Source organism: Hibiscus syriacus, unplaced genomic scaffold, assembly GCF_006381635.1.
Source record: "Hibiscus syriacus cultivar Baekdansim isolate YM2019G1 unplaced genomic scaffold, ASM638163v2 tig00002035_pilon, whole genome shotgun sequence".
NCBI lineage: Eukaryota > Viridiplantae > Streptophyta > Magnoliopsida > Malvales > Malvaceae > Hibiscus > Hibiscus syriacus.
In genome coordinates this window covers 53754-67531 of record NW_024061905.1, presented here as the reverse complement: position 1 = coordinate 67531, position 13778 = coordinate 53754, and the positions used below count along the sequence as shown (strand labels likewise).

Here is a 13778-nt window from a genome sequence, read left to right as displayed (position 1 = left end):
AAGAGGATACATTTCAGTCCGTTAAGAAGTTAGTTCTAAAAGAAGGGAACTTAATATAAATAATAACCAAACAGAAAAAGGAAAAATGAATTAGGGTGCTAAATGCTAATCCAAGAGTAAACCAGAGTTAACCTGGTCATATGACAGAGATAATCAGATTCATCCTTTGTCACTTTCAAGTGCTCCAACATGCCTTGAACTGTAAAATTGTTCTCACTCCATATACCAATTGGCTCCTTCACAGACATCCAAGATTCTGAGAGACTGGAAACCTTATTTGTGGTCATGACTAGTTCAGGTGTAGATATTTTTGGAGATAAGGCATACTCCACCAGTTTTATGGATGTTTGTGCTCCAACCTGTTAGGACGTAAGAAAGATAGAAGAGGAGTTACAGACAATGAATAAAAAACAGAACTGTTTGAAGTAGGAACCAGAGGCCCATCTACTCTAGAAACTATATAAAACAGGGTACGCTTCAAGCCTTATCCCTGTAAAAAAAAGAAAACCAATTCAATGGATAGAAAACAGTATGAAGACCATACCATTACGTTGAATGCAATTTTCTATTAGTTATTATTTATTTCCATGGGCGCTTTTAGTATTGTTTGGTTTATTAATTATTACACATTGTGAAAAATTGAGAGAATGAAGAGGGAAGAAACTGAAAAGAAAAATAAATTTTCTTATCAAAGTTCTCATTGAAAAAAATAGAAAACACAGCTTGCTTTTTTTTTATACTATGGATTACAAGTTGGAGTCCTACAAGTTTTTTTTTTCTTCCTTACTTTTATCTCCTAAAACTCTAAATCTTAATCGTACAATAATATAAATAAATTATAAGTCAATGGCTCTTGTGAGTAATGATAGGAACAATAATAGTGTTGAGGTTCACAATATGAAAGTAGATATCTTTGTATGAATGTCAGTAATTTGAGAGAAAACAAGGAAGCAGCAATGGCAGCTTACAAGAATTTGATACAGAAGCAACTGCCGGAAATTTTTAAAGAGAAAGGACTATAAAAAAATAAATGTATTTATTTATGCAAAAATTGAAGTGGTAAAAATTTGGGTCGTAAAAATGTGTGATAAATATATAGTAGTAGGACTATATCAATTGGCTCATGCTTTCAAAACTAAGGACACACATCTAGCAATTAGAATAGTTAGATAAACAAGGTAATCATGACAACTCAAACTTCTAAACTTGAAAAGCAAACCTTTGCGGTGTTGAATGCTACATTACTGCAGTCTGGTAAAATGCTCACAGACCACGGCGGCAAAGAGTATGATTTACTGTGGAATGTTACGGTTATTGTCTTTCGCTCATCAATATTTGCAAGAAATGCAGAGCATGCGCTTTGACTTTCAGAAAGGCTAGTGTTCAGACCAGTCCTCTGAGTGTTTTTCCAATACACATGCACCTGCATGTTGTTACAAATTGACATTAAACCAGATGTAAAATTAGAAAAAGAGAATTTCAGAAAAGAGGAAATAATTTCAGTTAATAAACATATTCAGAAGCATAAAAGCATGGAAAGTGCCCCTCTCTTTTTTTTGTCCATGTGTTAGCTAAAAGTATGTCAGTAACTTCTATGTTGCCGTACTACCATACTATAACATTTCAAGCATTACATAAGAGCAGTCTTATGAAGCAACATTGTCATAGATGTCTAGTGACTTATTGACAACATAGATTTTTTTATAGGATGTTAAGTTGTACATTTAGCTAGTTGACCAACCATAAGCATTTTCTTTCCTCGACTTCTTTAAGCAGATTATATTGAACAAGAACAGAGATGGCAAAAGCTAACCTCAGGCAAACAGCTCACCCAACTCAATACTAGACTCAATTAAGCCAACAGATCTCCATCTCTTGCAGAGGGGAGGGCAACAAAAAAATCAAAAATCAAAAAAAGAGAGAAAGGACCTGCTCAGTGAAATAAACAACCCAAACTGGATTTGTCTAAAACCAAAATGACTCCAATCAGGCGGACCTACCTAATCGCCACCTCTAATAAACAATACAACCTTACTCCAATGAGAACACTACTAATTGCAAATTGAAGTAAATTGCATGCAAAAGCAAGATATATTTCTTTATGTATAAAGTATAGATGGACAAATCAACTTAGAAACAACTTATTTAATCCGCTATTTGATTGATACATAACAGCAGAGAAAGAAGTTAAAAAAAAGAAAAAGAAAAAAAAACCTCTTGCTTTGGTCCCAATTTCATATACTGAGGTGAATCCGCAGCAACTAGAGCTGGTTCACAGAGCTTAATAGCAGCATGAAGATCTTTCAAGTGTCCCCATTTTGGATCACTCCTTAAACCTAGAGACAAAAGCATCAGTTAGTTTTGGACCTTAATGCTCCAGCTATATTTGATCTTAGAGGTATAAATTTATGACCATGCAAGCTTCAATACTTTGAGCAGTTTCACCTACCATATTCATCAATAGGAGCATCATAATCGTAACTAGTAATATAGAAGGGCCCACCAGAAGTACGGCCAAAGTTTGTCCCACCAAAATACTGCAACAATCACAAGGCTTGTCAATATGTAGTATTGGACCAGATGACCTAATGATGTCATTTTCACTTGACCACAAATATTGTTATTTCTAGTAAGACAACCATAGCTGTTACCCAGCCTTATAAATGCTAACTACATACTAGAAAATGATACTTCTCAGACACAGTTAGTTGTTAATTAGCATACCATATAATAGTTCATCAAGCTCCCTCCACGCTGGAAAAAACGTGCTACTGCAAAAGCAAGATCTTCAACAGGCCTGTGAGGCAATCTTCCACCCCATGAGGTGTACCTACAAAGATTAACTAAAAGTAAGAACAATTGCAAATAATCTTGCAACAGTGCCAAAATATGTTAGTTAACAAGAGATAAGCATCAGAAATACGATGGAATAAAATAAGTTGGTGATGTTACAGATAGTGGCGAAACTCAACATTATTTGTTTGGGGGGGGGCATTTTAAATTTTTTTTATATATTAGTTAAAATATTTTACTACCTTCAACTGAAATGAAATTAAAAGTTGAATATTTAATAACTTAAATGAAGTCCTCAACTCAAAAAAGATGAATAACCAAATAGAAAAAAAAAGACAAAAATTTTGTATCTTGAAATTAGAAATAACAAAGGAGAATATATTTTCATTCAATTAAAAATAAAACAAAAATAATAAAAACGAATGTTAACACTTTTTAATAAATGATAACTAAATTTTAAAGTAGTATACATATTTTTTTATAACTACATTTAATAACTTATTATATACAATTTTTAAAGACCAACTTAAGAATTTAATATGTATTAATATATGTCAAAAATAAGTTAATCTACTGGAATGAGACACTAGATCTCTTAACAAGGTCAAGGGTTCAAATCTTGGTGTTTGCGAATGGATCAAATTGGGTTGGGAATGTCGCTTTCACCTCTACAGTACTTGACCCGAATTAATCGATTAATAAATTAGATACCAATGATTACTCCATATATATATATATATACACACACACACTAAAAAAAGAAGCAAAAACTAAACTTTAGGTATGATTTTAAAAAAATTGAAAGTTTAGGTACTAAAACGGATCAAAAGTTCAAAACTAATAGTTTAGGAACTAAATGTATAGTTTATCCTAAAAAAATTGGGGTGGTCGTGGCCCCCTCTAGCCCTTTAGTAGTTCCACCCTGGTTACAGATACCTAATGGCATATAGGTTGAAACGTATAGGATATAGTAGGAATCAAAGAAAAAAAGTAGCCTTAAATGCATTTTTACTCCATCCTACTTAAATCAAAGCATTAACCTAAACTCAAATGCAATAGGTAGACCAGCCCAACATAAATAAAGCACACAAAATCCCTATATTTCTATCTAATGCGAGACAACACAGCTTAAAACCCTTCCACGCATTACATAAGGATATCTCCTACAGAATACAACATTAAGCAACAAACAGAAGAACAAATGAAGCAGAAAAAGAATCAAAAATAAAACCAATTGAGAATGGGCGGGGAAGTTTAAATGACTAAGACCAAAATAGACCACAAACTAAATAATATAAGGTGACACCATTTAAAATACTGTGAAAATCAAGGGATGCTGGCTAGTTTTTGTAGAGACATTTTAAAAGTATTTTGTATTGATTGGTATTTGATAGAGATAATTTAGGAGTAATTCTTGCATTTTGTACTAGTTCCCATTATTAGGCCTAGTATCATGCTTTGTGATAGTTTATTTGTTTTAGGATTTTAAATGGTTGTCCCTTTTTCCCATATGTATGGGGTAAGGGGGAGGTAAGATAGTAGGCTACCCCCAACACCAGGTTGAGAGCAGCTTCCGTAAGAGACCTCCGAATTATGAAATGCGCTCCGTGGGACTCGATCCCACGACCTCAAGTTTATTTGTTTTAGGATTTTAGCATGCATATATAGAGGCTACTGTAAGTCTGTAACTAACAAAATTACATGACAAAGAATAAAAACTCTTTTTGACCCGAAAAATTCTCTCTCAACATATAACCAATGCCTTCTGAAATATTAGCCAACTTGGATTTTTGGAATACTTAACACCAGAAAAATTGTAGCTATTATCACCATTTAAAAAAAAACTCCTATACAAACAAAAGACTAAAATCATAGTTCCCCAAGCCACGAGGATGTGGAACCCAACATTCCCTCTATTTTGGGCAAACAAAAAAAACATCCTTCTTAGGAGCTTGACAAAATTTCCTACGCCTCCTCCACAATGCTCCTCCCTTCCAAAAGGGAGAAGAAAGAAAAGAGCACAATGAAGGAAAAAAGGAACTATATAGGGAATACAAGGAAAGAAATAAAAACATTAGGCGTGATCTTACCATCCATCCCAATTTTCAGTCCAAATCGTTGGTTTGTTAGGGGAATTTGGTTTATAACCATCACAGTAATAATTATTGCAGGTATCAATCTGCAAGAGAGAACAAAGGAAGACAAACAAAAGAAGGTAAAGCATAATTAAAGAAAAACACAAATTTGTTGTTTCAAATATCAATGTTGTAAACAAAATAGAATTTTAAAAACAAGAAAGCAAGCATCTTCCTTGATTGGATATGCACAAGCATTATAAAGAAAACCAAAGCATTAAAGGTAAGGACCTTACTATATCACCCAGAGCATCAGTTTGCTTGCACATCACCCATGGAACCCCAGCACCAAGTCCCAAAGCCATGTTAGCAGCCCACTTGACATACTCTTTCCCCTTCTGTCCATATGAACCCTCCATATTGCCATATTCATTCTCAATCTGATAAAATTTTATCCGAGTTAAAGAATCTATGGGAAAGAGAAATTCTTGTCCCAATCTTTGGATGCACATGGATTTGAGAGATAATTAGAATCAAAATGAGTTTTATTATTGTATAATATTCTTTATCATTGCAAAGAAGTAAAATGGTCACTAGAATAGCTAAGACACCATATTTTGGGCTAAGACATTTTCTTTCAAGGACAAACAACTAATTTAGTCCCATAGAAATGGATAGTTATTTATTTTGATATGTGTGCTTGCATTAGGTTTAAATACTATTTTATTCCCTAAAAATAATGTTTAAGCTTTCTATTCTACATGTAAATCAACCATCTGTTTACACACAAAAAAAATCAGTAACGAATTATAAAAATGAGCAAATATATAAATTAATTAGATTCTTTATAGATACAATATATTCAACTAAGTGCAAAGTTGTTCTAACGAGTTGATAATAAATAAACACTTAGGTAATTTTTGCTTACTGGTAAATTACCTTACAGTAAACGATATGTTAACCACTGCTTAGAAAGTAGTCTTGAGAGAAAAATAACACTAGACATAGCATTGTGGCAGTAGTTGAGAATCATACATTATTAAATGAATTATTTGATATCTAAATTTCATGTAGGGACTACCTGCATCTTTTATTCTTCAAGAATCAAGATAGGATTTTCTTCTGTATAAAGAGTTCAGATTTTTTTGAGGCACTCTTTTCCTCCTTCCGCTGATTAAGAAATTCCAGTAGGCGTTTTTTAACGATGCCTCCTCTTATAAAAAAAATAGTTCAGATTTAGTTTAAACAATGGCTAGAGTGACAATTTGATTGCAATTTTGTCCTTATTCATGATAGAAATTGAGCCATATGTCTCCTCTAAAAGGCTATTCTGTATAATATATAAATTGGAGTTCTCAATTGTAGTGCAACCTGCAACAGGATAATAGGACCACCCTGCCAGGAGAAGAGTTTCTCTTCCCGCATCAAATCCACAATCTTTGTTACAAAGCGCTGCATCTCCCTCTGGAGAGGAAAACAAGAAAAGATGAAGATGCAGAAGAAAGATTAAGCTTTATGGCCGATAGATGACCAAAATTTTGAGAAATTCACTTGTCAACCTCCAGAAATCATTATAATCCTATCACTGTTTGACAAATATGGTAAAAAGCACTTATATATAGTCAAACATAAAAGGAAACTTAAAAAAGATAATTCAGTATAATAATTAGTCAAACTTGCTACCACTCATACACTTCAGAATAAATAAATAACAGACAAGAAAGAAGAGAGTATGATTCAGCAATTTGATGGATATTAATATCTTTAAGCACATGTGTTAACAGTTGCACCCTTCATGAAAACCGAGTTGTGGAAATATAACCAGGTAAAGCTTTGCAAGTTCAAATATCGTCAGTAATTAGTGCATATCAAAAAACTACACTAAAGGTGAAAAAAATCTGGAAACATATCCAAAGCATCTTGACTTTAAAGCAAAGTCTAAAAAGCAGACAGTACATTAAGAAAACTTCAATTTACATAATGGATACATTTGTGATATATAAAAAATGTTTATCATGTGCTCTGTGTACATCTTTTGTTAGCACTAACTGTTGAACGTAACTAAATAGCGTGGAAAAGATTTTAAGTCAATAAGAAAATTCAATACTTTCTAGTTGTTAAATGCAAAAATTTGGCTCAAAAGTAAGGTTGCATATTTCAACATCACTAGGAAAAGCAACAAAGAGTTTTCTTGTTTGCTTGTAGACACTGGATTGCATACCTTAAAAGGTTCATTGTCGGTTCGAAATTCAATGCCAGGGATATCTCGCAGCCAGACAGGAAAGCCCCTATCAATAATTTGCCAGAGGAAATTAAAGAAAATATGATTTTATAGTTAATATGTTATCGACCTTATTCAGAACCAAAAATTGAGGTATTAAAACATTTTTAACCTTGCAGCATGATACTGAACACAAAGTTACAGAAAGCAGAAAATAGTTTTGTAAGTAATTAAAATAGGAAAACAAAGTCAGACCCGAAATTCCACTCAGCGCAAACATAAGGACCTATACGAAGAAGGAAATAGAGTCCACTGTCTCCCACTAGCTTCACAAACTTGACAAGATCAAACCTTCCTTCAAAATTATACTGAACAAGCAGTTCATACAAAAGATTAATATTCTAGCTTGTACCAAATCAGTAAAAACTAGTAAGAATTCCCACTTACTACCACAGATTAGATGCAAAAGGAGTTATAGCACACCTGCCCTCTGACTGGTTCATGCCCATTCCAAAATGTATAACTTTCGATTACATCTGCTCCACCCTCCTTGCTCATTGCAATCAGGTCAGGCCACATCTGATGACATTAAGCTACCATTGTAAGAAACGCAGTTTAACAACAATACATGACAATGATGGGAAAATTATATAGATGATAGAAAAAAGAAGAATAAAATATTCAGTCATGGCTTAATTTCTCATTGGTATATAGCACCAATAAAGACAAAAGCAAATGTCTTTCTTTCTAGAGGATAGAATTCCACATGCAAACCTTAAGCATGACTAACAAGCTTAAGCCTTTTCACCTAAAACTTCAAAATCCTAGTTCAAAAATAGTTAAAAACGACTTGAAAGGAAAAACCCAAGCTTCGAATACATTATAAATTCAAAAACCCAAGCTTCGAATACATTAGAAATTCAAAAACCCGAAGAAAAAATATCATTCGTTTAAAAGTTGAAAGTTGGTTGAAGGAGTCAAAAGGAGAAAAAGGGTACCTGAGGAGTAGCACGAGGGTAATGAATTCCACCGGAAATAAGCATGCGGCGGTTGCCATCGATGATCAGAGCTCTGTGGTCGTAAGTAACGTTGAATGGTTGGAAGAAATTACCAGCGGTGACTGAGAATTGGATGAGGAGATACACTAAAAGAAACTTAAGAACAGGTTTGTTTTCAGAAACCACCATCTTCAATTACTGGCACAGATTAAAGAGAATGAATTAATCTGCCGATTGAACAAAAAGAAAGAAAGAAAATTGGGACTGCAAGAGAGAGAGGACAAAGAGTGAAGTGTGGACGAAGGTGCCACGGCTTAGCAACTACCACCGATCAATTTTTTTTAATTTAAAAGCAAAGTTTGTTGTTTATGGACTAGGACAGGTATTTTTATCCGGTTCGGCTTTCTCGTCATTGGGTTTTGTGAACCGGGTCTTTTCAAGATCTCCATTAACGTTAAGAAAAGGAAACTCAAAAGGGATAAGTTTCGTAATTTAGCTGCAACTTTTTTTACGTCAAAAACTCCTAAAAACATCATTTAATCATAGTTTAATGATAGCTTACAATAGTTGATCGATGTTTATATTTTTTAACAAAAATTAAAATTAAAATTTAATGTTTATTTTATAAATTTTAAAAATTATAATTAAAAAATCATTTTATAATAGTTTAATGATCATTTGTAAATTTTATTATATTTTATTTTGTATATATCAATGTGTGATGTTCGTTATATACTCATTAAGAAAAATTCTAGAATGAATTTAGCACATTGATATACACCACTAATTTTATAAGGTAAAATTTTAAATGGTCACTAAACTATGTTAAAATAATCTATTTGGATATTAATCTTTCATAAGTTATATAACGAGCATTAAACTTTATTTTTTTATTATAAAATGAACATTGCATCTTTAAAAGGGATGAAATGACATATTAAATTATTAAAAAAATCTTATTTGACCCTGGAATCGTAACTCAAATTTTACTTTTGACAATTTTTTCAATTTTTCTAAATTATAATTCTAAAAAATCATTTTTAAAAAATATATAAAAAAATCACAATTTATTTTTAAAATTAAAACTTTATGAATTTATTAATCTTGTTGTACAAGGCATCTAAGATGTTTTCTTTTAGCCTTGATGTGTATATATTGTTTGAATGTTAGTCATTCACTAAGCCTAATTAAATTCACACTCGTTTGTTAATATTTTTAGATAACTAGTAGTTGATTCGGAGCTTGAGAAGCAAAACACTTGATGGTGATTAAAGCAAGCGACTACATAGTATATGAGTTCATTTTATATTTTTCTTTTATTATTTGTTAATATCAAATTTGTAAACATCTACTTAGAGAATTATATCTAGTTTACTCAGTTTAATCTTGTACAAGAGATAAGTTTTAATTTAGTCTTTAAAAATTAGTGTAATTCTATCTTAGTTATTATAAAAGATAAGAGAACAAATTTTTATCTAAACCTTGAAAAAAATATAGTTGTTACAGTTAAATATTTTGTTTGAAAAGAAAAATATTCCTTATAATTTAATATATGAATAAAATAATAGTTATAATGTAATTACATTATGATGGTTAAACATGATAAGGAAGTAAATTTTTCTATAACTCAATGTATTACTAGGATAGTATTTACATTTTTGTGCAATTATATTATTGCATTCAAGCATACTTATTTATTTCTTCATTAATCATTTGTAAATTAAAAATAATCTCGAACCAAACTCGAAACTATCTGACCTATTAATGTGACACCTCTAGTGCATGTTTGTCGATCATTCCAAAATTATGAGCCATAAAGCATATGCTCACGGAAACACATTTGAAACCATTAACGAGGACTGAGGTCCCTTTATGACCCATAGTATGTATGATCATCAACATTGAAGTTTATATATTATAATGTTTTTCTAATAGTCTTAGAATGGTTACAATGTAGTATTTATTCATAAATTTTTTTAGTCATAAACAATGCGCACACACTTGTAGGCGCAGTTGTTTGCACCCAAGACTTTTAAGAAGAATAACACTTCATTTAACCACTGAAACCATTTAATTGAGTTTCATGTATTATAATATTATAAGTTATGAGAATTTTGATTGAGATATTTGGAACTCAATATTCATTCATAACCTCAAACGAAAAACTATGATTTGCCTAATCATATTGGCCAACCTTTCACGTGATGATGTGTTCATGCCCATACACATACATGCATAGATATACTAGAAACAGGGTACATGTACCCTTCAAAAACCAGTCCTGCTTCCTGCCTGATGAGAAGATGCTTCTATACTTCAAGCTCCCAGAGTTCCTCATGTTTTTTTGCTTTCATCCTTCCAATTTGACTCCTCAAATACCCAATAAAATGTAATATATTATTGTTATGGGCAGAGAAACTATCATTCCAAATATCACCCTGCACATAAAAGGACAGGAATTAGCATTCTTTATCCAGGAATTTAAATTAAGGGTGCAGTCCTATATAAGGATGGACTGAAGGGGGACAGATTAGGATAGTCATCTCTGAAAATTTTAAATTCTCATATATTTTAGAATTTTTTTATTTTTTTATTGATAATTTATTTTCATCCCTTAAAATTTTATAAGTTCACCCTTAACACTATGATGGCAGATTGTGGTGCAACTTACGCTGTGCTCAATACATCAGGATGCAAATTATACTCCCTAGCAAAAACGAAAGGGACAATTCCTTGAGGCAATGCTGCTTGGACAATAGACAATTTGAAGGTACTGCCTTTGAGCCCAACTGCAATGGATGCTATCGCCATTAGTGCTGGTCCTGTGATAAACCTAGCAACCATCCCATACAAAGCCAGCTTGTTCCCACAGGCGATGATCCTTGGTTGCAAAGCCATGAATAATCCTTATAATTCAAAACAAAATCAGTTTAATTCTTCTCCAAACTTATGGTTTGATGGGAAAGAAACATGAACCAGGAAAACAAATATATCTTACCAAGGCTAAACATTGCCATTCCAAGACCTGCACTTGACAAAATAGTGACTGAATTTTCCATTATTTGGGGCTTCTGTATATCCCATCTGTTAAATAGAAGTAGCAAAAGCAATTTACCAGTTAATAAGGTTGGAAGAGTGTGATCATGGATGTTACTCCAACTCTTTGTTTTTTTTAAATATTCATATTCAATATATATTCGAACTCATCTCGAGTCCAAACAACATAGTGTGTGGAAACTGAGTGAGTGACGTCTAAAAGTACCTGCAAGAGACTAAAGCCCAGCTTAGACCCAGCAAACTTGAGTAAGAGTTAGGGTTCCTCACAAGTTTGAACCAGACTTTTCTCAGTATTTTGAGGAGCATTGATGAAGAAAAAGAAGAGGGCATGCTAGCATTTTCCACATCCTCTTGCATTTCACTTGCAACAGCCTTTCCTGTACTGCTTCTTTCTCTTTGATTAGCATGCACTGACTGCTGCTCACAAGTACTAGTCCCATCTAAAATATCATTCATAAATCAGAACAATAAATATGGAAATGTGAGTATATGGATTAAAATTTAGAGACTTGCCTGTAGAAATGAAACATCCACATCTCCAGATGAATAAATGGAACTCTTTACCCTCTCCCTCCACTGCTTCCACTGGCTTGAACCTCTGAGATTGATCCGGTGCAATCTTGTTTACGTTTTGAGCCGTCTGTTGACTAGATGGTGTTGTGGCAATAAAATTAATGGCTTCATCTTCACTGCAACAGTTCTTAGAATTCTCCTCCTCTTTCTCAAGGTGACTAATAGTACTGCTTTCCTTTAACGTGCTCATGACTGCAGTTCTTGTTTCTCTATATTCAAACAAAAACAGTAATAGAGTGTACCAGATTATGCATTGCAACACTACAACTTGAATCATTAGGTATTCCTTGTCATCCCCATACATGGACTTTAGCAGGGGAATACCCATCACAAGAGTGTTTGGGAGAGTGGAAAGTGAGAAAAGTGTGATAGACCAATCCAGGCTGCCTTTCTTTGTGAAATTGGCCCAACAAAGCAAAGCCAACAATATCAGGACTTTTGAAACTCCATCAGCAGCAAGGAAAAGGAGGTCCATTTTGTAAGGATTGATCCTTGAAACAAACTCGAAGGAAAGGAGTGGAACAGCGAAGATCGCAACAAACCTGTTGATACCGGCACACTGTTCCGGGGTGAATATGTTCCACCATTTCACTGAACCATAAGCCAAGAACATGGTGACATAAAGAGGTACAACTGCAGTCAGAACACAGTACAAATCCTTGATGCCAATCATTGTTTTCTGCTCAACACTTCTTTACCCTTGGCTTGAAGTCTATTTCAGACTGCAGTTCTTAAAGAAAGGAATATTTTTAGGTGAATTTGTTGGTTCAACAAGCATCTGCAGATGTTTATATATTGAAGCAGAAAGAGATACCTTTGAATAAGACTTTTTTTTGTGTGTGGAGCAAGGCATTCTGGCTTTAAATATCAGTAAAGACAAACTCAAATTTATCATGTTACAAGTTTCGTTTTTTACTTGACCAACAGGTAATAGGCATGTAGTTTGGGTTCTGTTCACCGGTGATACTTACTGCTGACTTTACCGAAAGTGATACCGACATTGAAATTTAAATCCCGTGGTATTCGACATAGATAAGTCACCGAGCAGGTGGACCGGAGTAACATGGTGTTTTTTGTTCCATAGCCAAAAGAAATAAAAGCATGGAGGGATTGATAGAGGGGAAGGAAGCAGCATCCATCATGTCCGGTGTTTTATGCCATATGAGGTGACTTATGATGTGAGAATGGTTGGACACACCAGACATTAAAAGGTTTCAAAAACAGTTTGCGGTGAAGACTTTGATCAAAGTAAAAGACGAAATCAATATGGAAAACAAATGTGAAAGAGAGAGCTCAAGCATTGCAGTTCATACATGCATGTATGGTAGGTGTCGAGCAAATGCATGTGGAATTCATAGGAATGCCTCAAACGCATGGCCCCCTAACAAGATGCTGTCTCCTCTTTTATCTTTTTTTTTTCCTTCTCTCGTATCATAATCAAGGATGATGGATCGGAGTGACTGACCCTCTAAATTTTTTAAATTCTCTTATATTTTATTTTTTCTTTATATTTTTTTTAATAATATATTTTTATCGTGTAAAATTTTATTATATTTTTTTGTTGGGGTGTATAAGAAACGTTGTTCAAGGCCTTGCTTTTACGAAACACGATTCACAAGCCTTCTCATTTCTTTTTGGACCCAACAGATCTCGGCCCAGATTTCCGAGCATTGAATGAAAAGCCCATGCTGCTAAAAAGTGTATCCTCCAAGAAGAGACGAATGTCGCCGCTACAGATGTCCATCATAATGATGACTTCTTGGCCAAGGGAAGCATTTGAGTTTGTGATAAAGGCTGCGGAGTGTTTTCAGAGTATGGATGAGGAGATTTGTTCCATCTTCACAAGAGCCACTACGGAGTGTATAGAACAGAAATAGAAAGTAGCCATGAAATGTGGCAGTCCTGAAGATATATTAAAAAGAAACCAATGAAGCCATGAAATTTGATTCAAGAACCGATTTTTACTAAATAAAAATGGAATCTTTGATCCAATGCTTACATAAAATGAAGAAAAAGAAAGAACTTACAAGACAGAATTGATTGGATTTACTTGGGAAGGAA

At 33.4% G+C, this 13778-nt stretch overlaps 2 protein-coding genes across 2 annotated transcripts; both read right to left on the bottom strand.

Annotated features, from left to right (window-relative positions):
• Positions 1-12: 12 nt before the first annotated feature.
• Positions 13-8404, bottom strand: LOC120137517 (beta-galactosidase 9). Its single transcript, XM_039153252.1, has 12 exons — positions 8088-8404; positions 7573-7668; positions 7345-7457; positions 7090-7156; positions 6240-6332; positions 5165-5308; positions 4884-4972; positions 2725-2830; positions 2450-2537; positions 2215-2336; positions 1220-1423; positions 13-359 (listed from the first exon to the last, which is right to left on the bottom strand). Exons 1-12 carry the CDS (start codon positions 8274-8276, stop codon positions 99-101), a joined length of 1572 nt encoding a protein of 523 aa, XP_039009183.1. The 5' UTR covers positions 8277-8404; the 3' UTR covers positions 13-98.
• A 2022-nt stretch (positions 8405-10426) lies between these two features.
• On the bottom strand, positions 10427-12473 carry LOC120137506 (probable auxin efflux carrier component 1c). The gene is made up of 5 exons (XM_039153244.1): positions 11658-12473; positions 11350-11584; positions 11086-11171; positions 10759-10993; positions 10427-10525 (listed from the first exon to the last, which is right to left on the bottom strand). Exons 1-5 carry the CDS (start codon positions 12388-12390, stop codon positions 10459-10461), a joined length of 1356 nt encoding a protein of 451 aa, XP_039009175.1. The 5' UTR covers positions 12391-12473; the 3' UTR covers positions 10427-10458.
• Positions 12474-13778: the final 1305 nt, after the last annotated feature.